We start from the raw sequence: 14,454 nt of genomic DNA, 5'->3' as shown, positions 1-14,454 counted from the left end.
TCAACCCCTCTCGTAGGGGCAGGCCCAAAACTGACACAAACCAACAGCAGAAGAGGCACCTCAGCCTACCCACCTCTGCTGAGTCAATTATTTACTGAAAAAAGTGGACATAAATGTGACAAACAGAACCATCATTCTAGGACAAGCCCTCGTCAAGAGCTAAATTTCATCTCCAGGGGTTTTGCTGCCGGGGCTGTGCAAACACAGAGCAGATAAACAACTCTGCTGCTGAATTCATTAAATGACATATGCAAACACCCCGCTGCAAACCTGCCTGTGGCTCAGATAGCAGAGAAAGGGGCCAGGCAGAGGGAGCAGCCTCCTTGCTTTTTGTGTGCATGTCCTCATGCCCTCTGTAAAGGCCTGAATGATGGATAATGAAAATTAAACATTTCCTGCTCCCATCCTAGCTGAGGCAGCTGGGTCAAATATCTATTAACCCAGCTCTGCAGCAGCTCCCTGCACCCAAACCCATGCGTTCAAGGACAGCACAAGTGGCTAAGAAATGAGAGCTGATTGAAGGGGCACATGCCACAGAGCTGGAATGAGTTATGTGCCAAGTGTGCTTGGCACTACTCAGAAACTCCGGGAGAGGCTGCCAAGCCGGTCTGAACACAACTCTGGGGACAGGTCAGGGAACAGGGCAGCTGGGAGCAAAGCAGAGGAAGACGAGCCTTCCCAAGTCAAGTCGGATCAGGATCGACAGCTGCCAAGAACTTCTCTCTGACGTTTAATGAACAGCAGCAACCTCATCCAGCCACTTCATTTATAAGCCAGAATGAGCCAATTTATTAAGCAAGTAGCATGTCCGCAGCCATGCCTCCTGTATGGGGGAACGGGGATAGTGGCCCTGCACTGCCTCCTTCCCCTCCTGCACTGCAATAGCCCAGTAGTAGAATGGCCCATGCAAGAGAGGCAGAGGCTGCCTTGTGGCCCCTTTACTCTACTGAGCAGACATGGTGGACTAGGGACGATATGGCCCATAGTGTTTTGATATAGCAGAATGGGCACAGTTGTGTCTCAGTGCTGGGGTTCCGGGTGCCATGCTGTGACATAGCGGCGGGGCTGCAGTCGTGTCTCAGTGATGGGGATTCCCAGGACCTGGGCTATAGCAGAGGGGCTGCAGGTACATCTCAATGCTCAGGGTTCCTGGGTGCTGTGATGTAGCAGAGGGGAGGCAGACACATCTCTGTTTTGGAAGCTCTTTGATGGTGAATTTAATATTCTGGAGATGATGCAATCATGGGTCTTGTTAAACCTGCTGTATGACTCGCTGTAATATTGCAAGAACAACGTGCTCTTTATTCTTTTTAACCCACCCCCCAAAAAACCAACTGCACCTCCAACTGCTTTCAATTTTTATTAAAACAAATGAGAAAACAATGGTATCTTTAGAATATAACAATCCACGGGAATAGAAAAAAAGGCCTTTCTGTCCCGGACCCCATCCCAAGGAAAAGACTGCTTCATCCATCTGAATTTCAGACACATACACTTCCAAATGGGAGGAGAGTCAATGCAAATCATGGACCTTTTAAATAAACGGGTTCAAGGGTGTGATCTGCTAAAAGCCACGATATACTATGCTGAGCCATGGGCTGACTCTGGGCCAAATCCACCCTGTCCATAACTCAACTGAAATCACCACAGGGCTAAATTCAGCCCTCTGTGATTAAACCAAGCTGTTGAAAAAAGTAAAATAAAGGCAAGTGAATTGGGTGGGTTAAAGACAGACCATTAGTGTTTGCTCAGCATTGCTAAGAGTGGGCAGCAAGGACACGATTGCTAGTAATTGTTTAAATATGAACGGCCAGACTGGGTCAGATCAATGGTCCATCTAGCCTCGTGTCCCGTCTCTGAGGCTTCAGAGGCAATGAATGGTGCAGGGCAGTTACTGAGTGATCCATCCCCAGCATCTGGCAGTCAGAGGCTTACAGACACCCGCGGCATAGGGTTTAATCCCTAACCATCTTGGCTAATGGCCATTGATGGACCAATCCTCCATGAATTTACCAAATTCTTTATTGAACCCAGGTCTAGTTTTGGCCATCACATTTTCTGATGAGTTCCATGGGCTGACTGTGCACTATGTGAAGAAGTTCTTCCTTGTGTTCTTCCTGCTGCCTGTTAATTTCAATGGGAGCCCCCTGGCTCTAGTGTTATGACAGTGCTGGATTTAAGGGGAGAGGGGTGGGGAAATAACTCCTCTTTGGCCCTGGCTCCAGTCAGAACTTGCCCCAATTCCACCAATTTATAGCCAGCCAGCTATGTAGCTGCTCCATTGTAAACCTCAAGCATAGATAAGGTAAATTGCAATTTGGATCCAGCTTAAAATCAGGCTTGACTTCACTGGAGTTAGTCATGAGCTCAAAGTTGACCACATGTATCTGTAACTGCCGGATTATGGTCTAAAGCCCAGATCCTCAAAGGTATTTAGGCTCCTAACTTCCACTGAAATCAATAGAAGTTAGGAACTGAAATACCTCTGAGGATCTGGACCTAAGTGTGTACGTAAAACGCTGGCATGAAATGTGCGTTTCTAACTAGCACCAATGAAATGGCTGCAAACTCTGGGTGCCATCCTGGCTCCACTGAATTCCCATTGACTCCCTGGGGCCAGGATTTACTATTTCAAGCTGAAATGGCTGTTGGTTGGGTGTAGCCCCTGGATCACCCCAAGGGCCCTAGCCCAACCTTTCAGAGGGGCAGTAAATATAACCAACGCTGAGTCACTAGGGAGAGAGACTGGTCGATGGAAAAGCATCTTTTAATAAAAGATCTTGTTCCCCCTCTTTCCTTTTGTCCCTTTACGGTCTCATCTCACACTGGTCTCTCTAGAGCGGAGAACCAGCTAGGGCTCCCTCAGAGCCAGGCAAGAACTCTTCTTGAATTGGCCAGAGATGTGCTACAGATCAGTGCAATACATGCCTGCACTTTCCTGTCCCCGCAGTCAAGCCTGGAAATCAACCCCTCATGGCAGGTCACTTTTCTGCTCTTATAACTTGAAAATGGCTTAACAGTTTTTCCTCTTTAAATTAAGCATCTTTCTGCTCCTAAGCCAAGCCCAGATCTGCTGAGGTTATAGCCCCGAGGGAGTGCTAAGAGCTGATCTATAAACCTCTCAAAAGCAGGATTTAGGATGGAGACTCTGAGCGGGACTTAATCCCAGTCACCTGAACTGAGACAGCTCAAGAGAAAAGCTAATCCGTAGCCCACTATTACTGCAACTTTGCAGCCTGCTCCAACCTCTGGGATACCCCATTGCTACCTGCAAGGCTTTCTGCTGGGACCATTGGGTGTTCTTTCTGCTCCCTAGGGTGGCAAAGAACATTGATACAAAAGATGTACAAACATTTCGCATCGTGGCCGTAACCCTTTATGGTGGTATATGTGTGAGAAGCTCCTACTCTAGAGTTCAGCCATTGAAGCACTTGTCCGGCAGGAGACATGCTTAGCACTTGCTCTCCTTGCAGCATCGACGAGAGGACATGGGGAGTCAATGCTGTTTGCACTGGGAGGAATCATGCTTCCCTATACTCCAAGTGTCCCCATGTCACAGGAAAGATCCTGACACTGTGCATTCCAGGACAACACCTGGATTAACCCGGTAGAAGCTGCACTGTTCAAACTGGCTGCAGTCTGGGAAGCAGCAGCACTTAAGGGTTGAATAGTGTATTTCTTTATATGTAATGAATATAACCGCCAGGGCACGAAAGCTTTATGCTGGTGCAGAACAGCAGCAAAGGGGTGAGCTTATGGGATAATAGCTGCCTATAGGTAGGGTAAGCGGGGGGGGGGGGGGAGAGGGAGTAGACCAGAGGCCATTACACAAAGGCAGGGCCCAAGTGCATTATATGAGGGGCTGCCAACAGTGGTGCTGGAACAATTTGTATAGTGGGGGTGCTGGAAGCCATTGAACCAAACGGTAAACCCTGGATATGATGGAAACCACTTCAAGCCCGAGGGTGCAGCAGCGCCCCTACTTCCAGCGCCTGGGAGATAAATTGAAAGTGATTTCTAGCACCTCTCCCCCCTCACCCCTCAAAACACAGAATACAAAGCAGGGCAGGATGGGGGCTAGCACTGGCAAAGGAGGCAGGATGATAAACCATGTGCCAGGAGTTACTCCTCTCTTCCCAAGGCAGCAGACCTATGTCCTTTCGAGAGCTGAGGATGCCACTGACTTCTTTGACAGAGCTGCCTAGAGTCCCTGGCTAGGAGAGAGAGACTTTAGCAGCCAACCTCACCTTGGCTGCTTAGGGCTGGTCTACACTGGGGGTGGGGGAATCGATCTAAGATACGCAACTTCAGCTATGTGAATAGCGTAGCTGAAGTCGAAGTATCTCAGATCGATCTACCTCGAGTCCTCACAGCGCGGGAGCGATGTCCGCAGCTCCCCCGTCGACTCTGCTACCGCCGTTCGCGCTGGTGGAGTTCCAGAATCGACGGGGAGCATGTTCAGGGATCGATATATCACATCTAGATGAGACGCGATATATCGATCTCCAAGAAAAAGATCGCTACCCGCCGGTAAGGCGGGTAGTCTGGACGTACCCTTAGTAACTCAACCCTGTTGCTTAGCTCGCATGAGTGTTCACAGCATGCTCCTTCAGGGACTGGAAACCATAGGCTCTGCCACCACCAGAGCAAGGCAGCTCCTGCCACTCTCACTCAACAGGACTCAACAGTAAAGAGATGCTGGGACTGCTCTCAGTAGAGTCCCAGCTTGTGGGGTGCTGGTTACCACTCTACCAGGGGAATCAAAATGGAGCAAGGGAGGTGATGTGCAGAGAGGCTGAGCACATGCAGCTCCCATGAGTAGATCAGACCCATGGTCCATCTAGCAGTGGCAGGTGCCAGATGCTTCAGAGGAAAGTGAAAAGAAGGCTGCAGTAGGTAGCTATGGGATGACTAGGGCACAGAGGAAATTCCCTCCTGATCTACATTATTTAGAGGTCAGCTTCTAGGCACAAGCATGAAGGTTCATATCTCTTCCAGAACCCCTTCACTTTTTAAATGTCCCCTGCTAGATTTCTGGCTATTTTTGTATCCAGACAAAGATCAAATCCTACAAAATTTTTTGTGTCAGTGGAATCTTGTAGCAAGGAGTTCCAGAGGCTCATTGCACACTGTGTGGGAAAGTATTTCCTTTGATCAGTGCTGGATATGCCACCTTTCAGTTTCCTTGACTGTGTCCTTGCTCTTGCGTCATACTGGAGAAGGAAGATCTACCTTCTCCATACCATTCATTAGTTTGCACACCTTTGTAATGTCCCCTCTATGCAGCAGCTCTCTAAGGTAAACAGCCAGAGTCTTTTCAATCTCTCCTTATACAGAAGTCGTTCCAAACCTATTCCCACGGCATATCTCTGAACCCCTTCTAGGTCCGTTAGATCCTCTGACAGGCAGGAAGACCAGACCTAAGCATGCTCTCATAGGGGAGGCCGCACCACTGATTAAAGCATTCCATTATACCACTGTGTGTGTCACCAATGGGGGCTACCAGTACTCAGCCCCTCCAAGAGTCAGGCAGAAGTACTGGGGATATGGAGAGGATGGCACACATCTCACCGCCTGGCTCCTGAACTGCTGAAAGCGCCACATCTCCACCTGCAGAAGTGCACATTATTTGTGGTATTCCCTAAAGCAGGGGCGGAATGGAAAGGCATCCCTTCCAAGGCACACGCGCCTGCTCACCAGCTCCCAGGAAGTCACATGACAGTCACACTCAAATACAAATACTGCTTAAAAAGACTGCAAGGGATACACAGCTCTGCATTATAAACGGTAGAAGAGAGTAGCTAGTTAAAAACCTACGAGGGGGATTAGGATACACTAAACTTGAGATCATCACGCTGAAATCCACAGACAGCTGACGGACCGAGTCCACTGCACAGGAGCAGCATCATGTCCCAGAATGCACTCAGCCAGCATGTAGAGGGGCTGTGTTCCTGGCTCCCCAGCCATTGGGATGGGCCTATATGGCCTGGCTGAAGGAGGTTCTGGCTGGCAGGTGGCTGGCTCGCTCGCTGGAAGCAGCAGTGCAGGATGGTTGGGTCACCTCCTAGAGCTCCTCGAAGAAGGCCACACGGGACTTGGTGCTCTGCAAAGTGAGCTGCAAGAGAGTTGAGAGAGAGGCTGAAGAAATAGCTTGACCTGCTTTCCCATCAGCCCTGCATAATGCTATCCCAACACAGTCTGGGGGACTGCAACATACCACAGGAGTTTAGGTTCACAGGCCTGATACACAGAAGTGCTGAGCTCCTGCGTCTACCAGTGAGGTCCGTTGGTACTGCTGGTGTTCAGAAAGGCTGTTCCAGATTACAAACGCTGATCAAACATTTACGGCCTTCCCCTTTTCCGCATCTGAGAACAGTCTTACAGCATGAGAACACTGGTAGTCTGATCAGACAAAAAACACCTGGAGGGTCCTGAAACATTTTGGCCAGCTGTTGATACATGAGCATCTCCTACAGAAGAGGCTTCTGAGTAACACACTTTCTAATGCACCTTTGTATGAGGCATATTCATTGAGATGGGGGGATGTTTTCAGTAAGCACTGTAGTTCAGAATTACTTAGATCAGCTGTTCCTCTAAGTTGGATGATGGAACTGGATTCTCCCAGAAGCTGGTTGGTGAGACTTGGGTAGGGTCTAGACTCACTTGGCCACTATCAGTTGTGGAGCTACAATGAGACACCTGCTGTAGCAGCCAGGGGAAGGAGAGGGGCAGGAATTCCCCATCACTCAGCCCAGAGTATCCTGGAGCCAAGATTCCATCTAGCCAAGATAGCAGGAAGGAGGAGGTACAGGAAGAGCATTTAAATGAAGTGCCATTGGAGGAACATCTCAGAAGATGAGTCCATCAATGAGACTTACTCTCTCCCACCTAGACAACTGATGAAAGCTCCCGGCTTGGGCCTTCTTCACCTCACCAACGACAAGGGCCCAAGATCTCTCCAGGCCACCCCACTTTGTGAGCGGCAGAGAATGGTCTGAGGGATTCTAAGCTACCACGTTGAGACCATGAGTCTGCATAGCCCTTCCCTCTCCCACATCAGCACATGATCTACCCCATGCACTGCTATGCAATCCCAGGCAGGCTGGCTGTGGACTTTGGTATTTTAAGCAAGTTCTTAAATATTCAGCAGACTTCTCCATTGTGCTGGAACCATGGGAGCCCACCATGGTCTATGCCTTGCAGCACCTCTCTGGCTGGGGATATTAGCTGCATGATCAGCCTCTGTTTCCATTGTGCTGCACAGAAAGAGGAAAGATTTTTTTTGTCCCCATTTCTTCGGCCACTGGCCTGCTAGCTGGGGAACTGCAGCCCACCCCAGCCATTGCTAGACATCCCTGCAAGAGGTGTGTGGGGGGTGGGGGACATGTCCCTGCACTGTTCCTGGGAGCCTGGCAGTGGAAATGGCTGGGGCTCAGGGGGAGGAGCCAGTAAAGATGCCTGCTCAGGTCTTGCAGTCAGGGAGCAGTAGGAGCCAGAGCTGGAGTCAGGTGAGGAGTGGCCAGCGTTGCTGGGAACGGGGTGGTGCCAAGCTGCTATTTACAAACAGCCTTTCAGAAGAGCTGCATGGATTTTAGACCCGCTCCCTTGGCCTACCCTGCCTGATACTACTGAGGCCCCAGTTAGAGACACCCTCCCACTGTGGTGTAAAAGGGAAGCCAGCCTCATTGGCTCCTCTCTCCAATTCCTTAAGTGTCCACTGCCATCCCAGCCTGACTCAGCCCCCATCCTTTCCCAGGGGTAATGTGGCAGGGGGTCTCCAGCAGCGATACCTGGGCAGTGGATACAGGAGGGGAGCAGCAGGCTAGGACGAGCAGCAGGCTTTAGCAGACCTAGTAGATACTGATAGTTGCACTCTGTGTTTTTTGACAACTCTCATCTGAAGAGAAGGGTGCTGCATGGCAACAGAATAAATTAATGTAATTAACATTGCTGCAGCATTTAGGTTTGTTATCTCATGGAGAAAATGGGGCCCTGCGATGGGTCAGATCCTGCTTCTAATGAAGTCACTAGGAGTTTTGCATTGAGTGAACAGGAGCAGGATCGGCTTTACAAACCTGGATCACCGAGTGCTGAAAGCCCTGTCCAAGGAGCTGCCTCGCTGCAAGCCATGGCACGTTAAGGTGGGGATGAACAATTAAAATTCACCACAGTTTGAACCACTTTCCTCCCCCTCCTGTTTACAGGGGAACTTGGAGGCTCTCTGCTGAAAGTCTGGTGGGATCACTCCACATTCACTAAAACATGAGAGGCAGGAACAGCAGGCAGTCAGCTGAATGAGTGACCGGTTGAGTTCAGAAGGCGGCAGGCCAGACAAACTGACTCATGGTGCCAGTGTTTGATCCTGCTGCCGCCCTTGCTGGGTTCTTTGTGTTGTTTGGGGATGGTTTAAGCCAGTGCATTCTCCTCTTGATAACGGTGCTCCCAAAGCCAGGGTCCAACTAGCTATGCTGAGAAGAGTCCACTACAAGGTATTATTTGCTGATCCCAAGCAAGAAGTTTAGTGCAGTTCAGTCCTGCTACCCCAAAACTAGGGGAATGTGTGTTCAGGTGGAGACTGTCAAGTACTCCCTCTTCACCACCTCTGCAATGCACAGATCCACGGCCTGATTTGAAGAGGGACAGAGCTCTATCTCCTAGTGAAGCTTCAAGTCTCAAGCCCCTCTGAAAGTCAGCCCACTTGTAACTGCTTACTATAGCTGCGAGCCACATCTGCTTCAGGTGGCAGGCCCCTTCTTCAAACCCATGCTCACCTTCCTCCTCAACAAATCCCTCACCTGAGAGCTGCCTGCTCTTATTTAGGGCCAGATCCTGCAAAGCGCTGAGCATCTTTGACTCCCACTGAAGGCAGGAGCAGCGGAGGACATGCAGCACCCCTGAGAGCACTTTCTCCATTGCAGGGCAGGGAATGTGTCTCATCTCTGTCTGGGAAGCAGCAGCAGATTATTTATGCTGCCATAGAGGGTATTTATAAAATAATACCCCGGCAAGAACCACCACTCAGTCTTCTTTGGAAACAAGACCCTGAGCAGGAAGATAAAGGAAACACCAGGGCCCCACAAGGAAGTCACTTAGGGCTAGTCTACACTTACCAGCCGGGTCGACGCGGTGAGTTCGACTTCTCGGAGTCTGAACTATCGCGTCTAATCTGGACGCGATAGTTCGAACTCCGGAAGCGCCGCGGTCGACTCCGGTACTCCACCACTGCAAAAGGCGGTGGCGGAGTCGACTTTGGAGCCGCGGACTTCGATTCCGCGGCGTCTGGACGGGTGAGTAGTTCGAACTAGGGTACTTCGAATTCAGCTACGCTATTCACGTAGCTGAACTTGCGTACCCTAGTTCGACCCCCGCCCTTAGTGTAGACCTGCCCTTAAATCCAGTTACAGAAACAAGTGCCCTAGGACAACTTCTAAACAGCAACTGAATCAGTAAATGAGTTGAGGAGGGACCAAAGCAGCTGACGCAGGGCGTCTACAGAATCCAGTGCTCAGTGGAGGTGGTTTAGACTCAGATGGATTTACTGATGTCCCATCCATGCACTAGGGAGAAGAAAGACTCATTCTACTGGCAAGCCACTTCCCTTGCAAAGCCCTGGCCCTCCTCAAGACACTTGCAGGATCCAATGTTGTAATTAATTTGCATGAGGCAGGAAGAGGAAAAGGCACGCAGCTCTACAAGAGAAACATTCTCACTGAGATCCAGCAAGAACTAAACCTGGTCTCTTGCGATCGCGTAGCGCCGTTAGCCAATCATTACAATAAGAGAGGGTTAAGGGTAATGCTGGGCATTGGGAGAAGCAGGAGGGCAGCAGAATACCTGCTCTAGGCCAATTTCATGAAGAAATGTTGTTTACAGCAGTGGATGGATGCTCGGTTATGGCTACTCACTGCAATATGCCAACAAGAGGGATCAGCTTGCAAAAGCAAATATAACCCCCCTAATGCCAGTTTAGTTCACTGGGTTCTTCCTTCCCTTGAAGCAAAGCCTCTGCTGCCATAATACTCCCTCTGAATCATTCTAGTCCAAATTCTACTGGCAGTGAGCAGGGGTGAAGAAGAGAGGGGTCAGTTGAGCAGTAAGAAAAAGCAGGGAAATTATTTAAGGAAAACACTCTCCACTGGGGAGTTGCAGAAGGGTTAGTCAAAACTAGATGCCTTGTGTATCTGCAGAGTCCATTTGATGTATTTGTTTTTGCAGAAGTAGCTCCCCACTCCAAAGAGAGGAGCCTCTCTCTCCTCCTACCATGCCCTGATCAGACAATCATTCACTATGGTTTGCTGGTTTTCCCCCTCAGCTGAGCATGAGCAAGAGAAGACATGCCACTGCCTCTGAGCATCTTGGTCTAGCAAAGGGTTAACTCAGCTTGAAGCAATTCATCATCCCTTACCATTAGGCTCATGGCTGGGAGAACAGGAATGGCCTGGGGGTAAAAGTTCCCATGAGCTTCCAATCCCATAGTCACTTGCAAATCCTTTGCTTGGTGCGGCCATCAAGGTACCTGCTCAATTAAAGAGGAAATATTGGAAGCCCTTAATTGGATCGAGACACACAAAGAAACCCTGGCCTATAGGAAGAGGATTGTGACTGAAAAGTGCTACTCAGAGAGACCACCATGAACTTAGTGCTCAGACACTTCAGTGAAAAGAGCCAGTTAAGAACACTGATCTAAGGTGAAGGGAAATATAGAATGTTTCCCTCAGGTTTAAGAGGGAGATTCTGACCTATTTTGATTCAACACTCCACTCTTGTTGATACCTTCTGATGTACGTGGGCTTTTCCATCAATTCCCATCCCCCTCGGTGTTTCTAGTAACACCTTAAACCAATACAATCACTCTTTTTGCAGCAGCCTCAGAGCTGAAGGCTGCACAAGTCTGGGTAAATGCTGCTGCAAATCTGGACAGGGCATAGGAAAGCACAGCAATGAGCGGATCCTACATAGATGCAAGGAGAAAAAAAAATCTAGCTCTGTTCTATCCTTCTAGGCATTAACACCATTCAGTGCTTGATTAATACTTTTGATCTGTAGATCTCACATCCCTTCTCCTGAGCAGACCTGCATTGCTCTCTGCATTTAATATATAAGGAAACTGAGGCACAGAGTGATGAGGTGACTTGCTCAAGGTCACAAAGTGAGCCAATGGGAGACCTGGAAACAGAATGCAGGTGTCCTGTAACCTCCTGGGTTGGGTCAGCTATTGCAGGTTCTAGCATAATGGCCACAATGGCCAGGAGATACAGGCCATACATCCAAGTACAGCACTGAGCAATGAGAGCCAAGTTTTGCCTGGTTACATTCGAGTGGCCCAGCTGATTTCTGTGGAACTTGCACCAGTATAACAGTCGAATTTGGCCAGAGATCCCATATATACATTGAATTGGCTGTACTAGAACAGACCAATTGGGGCACTGTTTGGGTCAATGGTTAACGCTGGGTGTTCTGAGAAAGCCATAAACCTCCTCATAATTCCACAGAGAAAAATTCTTTCCTGACCCTATCTTATGCCCACATGCAGGAGTTGGGAAGTTTCACCCTTATCCTCCTAGCTGGTGTAACCTAGAGGGCCCCATACTAATAGGAGGTGGGTTATTCCAGGCAGTGAGGGCTCACCATCCTGTTAGCCGGCTAAAGGCCCCGGCTGCAATTCCACTCCAGGAATCCAGACAGCAGCGCAAGGTTGCTCCACCCCTATTACTCTAGGTGTGGGGACAACTCTTGACAGCCATCAGCAGGCTGTCACAAATCGGGAGTAGCTTCCACCAGACCCACATCTCTCATCCAGCTGCCCTCTCACATCTGATTAAAATCTGTCGTGTGAATAACACAGAAGGAATTTAAGTTTGCTCTTGACTGAGCAGACTGTTACTTTCCAGCAGTGATGACATCCTGCTCCTGGACAGAAAACTTTTTAAAGAGCTTGTAAATATATTTATTACTGTTCTTCCGCTGTGGAAAAATTCCAGAAGGGCTGTGTTTGGTTGGCTCCCCTCCCCCACCTCTGGCATCAACAAGAAAAGCTCAGGTGAATAAGCTCAGGGAAGCTCTGATCCCAGGAAGTGTTTCGCCAATCAGCCTGCCTACTGCTTTTGACAGCCACTGTGCTGCACGCTGCCCAGAGAGCTGCACACTCACTCTGGAGTCGCACGTAGCAACTGCATCCACACTGCAAGTGGCATGACAAAGCCTGACACACCCACTCAAGTAAAAAGAAGGTCAGAGCCAATGAAGGCTCTGTCCCCAGCTTCTGCAGAGAGGAAACAAGCCTGACTCATCATACTGAGCACTGCTGGGTGGCCAGAGGACTTATGTAAGTGGGAGGTGCAGTGGGATTCCTTGAATCAAGCTTGTTTTCATTTTATTTCTGCTGCAAAAGAGACAGGCACCAGATATCTGGGAAATCCCACTCCCTATTCTGGGAACCACTAGTTTCACTCCTACCTGCCCTGCACCATGGTTCTATAAAAGTAGGAGACTGCAGTACTCCCTATGGCCAGTATTCCTACACTGCTGCCCATAGCCAGAGGCTGGGACGGGAACAGCTGACAGCTGCCGCTGTTTTTACACCATTCCCTATAGCACCCCTAAGACCGGCAACTAAAACTGAGAGGCGCCTCATCACTTCCCCCCAGTGCCTCCTGGCTGGTACTAGTTTAGCTGTTAGCAACAACTCCAGCACCTCCTGTCTGGAAAGCCTGGCCCTGGATCAGCTGCCCTCCTAAAGCATTCCATACACCGATTCCATTTCCCCACAGTGAAGCAAGAATAAATAAATATCTATGTGTAACATAAGATTGTGCAGCCAAAGCCGAGTGATTAAGAGCAAATTACATTTTCGTCAGTGCAGAGAGAAAATTGATTTACAAGGCAGTATTATGATAATCTCCTTCTTGCAGGAAGGGGGGGGGGGGATGGACTCCACAACGTACTACTAGAGCCATCAAAGAAAATGTAGAGGGAGAGAGGAAGGGCAATTAGGCAGCTAGAGCTAAAATGCATCAAGAGAAGGAAAAGAGAACATGGAGATTCATTCCCTGTCTCTCTTTGCTGGGGCTTTGCAGACCATCTGCCCTTAATCCAGGGGTTCCAGATTTTTTATTTGATTTTAAAGCAAACAATAAGTCCCTCACATCCAAACCCGTTTTACAGCAGCTAACCCAATAACTCCATGCGCAGAACTTCTGCTGGCATAGCAAAATCATGTGGCATTGAAATGCGACCACCAAATCCATTTACACACCCTCCCCAATGCACTGGAGATTAAGGGTTGGAAGGAGGAGGGGAGGAGGTACTGGGAATAAAATGCTAATCTTTTAGGGCAGGAGCTCGAGCCTCCAGGCATGGAGTCTGTTTACAGCACAGGGATGCCGCAAACCCACCAAGAAGCTCGGGGGGGAATAAAAGCCTGGACACGTGTGATAAACATTCCCTTTTCGCTCAGGGGCACGAAAGAGGGGACAGAGGAGACTTCTGCTTTATGGGATGCTCATATTAACAGCCCAGTTTTAAATAGTAATTTCCTTACCTGTGCTACAAGCACCACCTCAATGACTGCAACCGAGAATTCTCATTTCATGGTTTATGCTGCATCCCTGCCAGCCTCAAGGGGTGAGTGACCTATACCCCCCAAGAGAGGCAGGTCTTACCCCCAGCACCCCAGTCGAAGCGTGGCATGGCACATCTTCAGATTGTTGGTAGAGCTACATTCTCTATTAATCGTACATTCAAAGCACTGCACACAGCTAGCACCCTCCCCCCCTTGCTTCCCATTCCATTCCCACATCTGCCCTTCTCAGGCGCCACTTCTAGCTGGATGCTTTAACTTTCCTTCTCTATTTTAAAGACTCCCACCATTTTTCCTCTCCCCCACCCCCAATTCTCTACTCCCCTTGCCGATCTCTCTATCTCTATTACTCCCATGCCATCTTTACTCTTCTCAGGACGGGGGCCAGAGCACAGGTCCTCCTTGTCCTCCCAACGTGGGTGAGGAATGTGTTGAATGGGAGCAGATGAAAGTCAATTTGCAGGTGATACCTTCCAAACACTGGCAAGATGACAGCCCTGATTTTTACTTGTTGCATTTCAGTATGAACAAGAAAAAAAAAAAGCTGGTCATTTTCCTTTATGTTTCTAGTCCAGGGGTGGGCAAATTTTTTGGCCCAAGGGCCACATCGAGTTTCAGAAATTGTATGGAGGGCCAGTTAGTGGAGGGGGTCGTGGTCCGGCCCCCACCTCCTATCTGTCCACCCAGGACCCCTGCCCCATCCAACCCCCCCCGTTCCCTGACACCCCCCCCGGGATCCCTGCCCCATCCACACACCCCACTACCTGTCCCCTGATCACCCCCGGATCCCCGCCGTCCCATCCAACCCCTCCTCTCATTCCTGATGGCCCCCCCTTATCCCTGTCCCGACTGACCCCAGAACCCCTGCACTGATT

The 14,454-nt window shown here is 49.6% G+C and overlaps 1 protein-coding gene across 5 annotated transcripts in view; it reads right to left on the bottom strand.

Annotated features, from left to right (window-relative positions):
- Positions 1 to 4,380: 4,380 nt before the first annotated feature.
- NF2 (NF2, moesin-ezrin-radixin like (MERLIN) tumor suppressor) overlaps positions 4,381 to 14,454 on the bottom strand; it is a 98,705-nt gene continuing 88,631 nt past the window's right edge. For all 5 annotated transcript variants that reach the window (XM_044989755.1, XM_044989754.1, XM_044989753.1 and 2 more), the window contains one exon: positions 4,381 to 6,115. In XM_044989755.1, coding sequence (XP_044845690.1) covers positions 6,065 to 6,115 — 51 coding nt within the window. In that variant the 3' untranslated portion in view covers positions 4,381 to 6,064. The remainder of the gene's footprint in view (positions 6,116 to 14,454) is intronic.

The sequence above is a fragment of the Mauremys mutica genome, chromosome 16 (genome assembly GCF_020497125.1).
Source record: "Mauremys mutica isolate MM-2020 ecotype Southern chromosome 16, ASM2049712v1, whole genome shotgun sequence".
NCBI lineage: Eukaryota > Metazoa > Chordata > Testudines > Geoemydidae > Mauremys > Mauremys mutica.
This window is presented reverse-complemented; position numbering and strand designations above follow the sequence as displayed.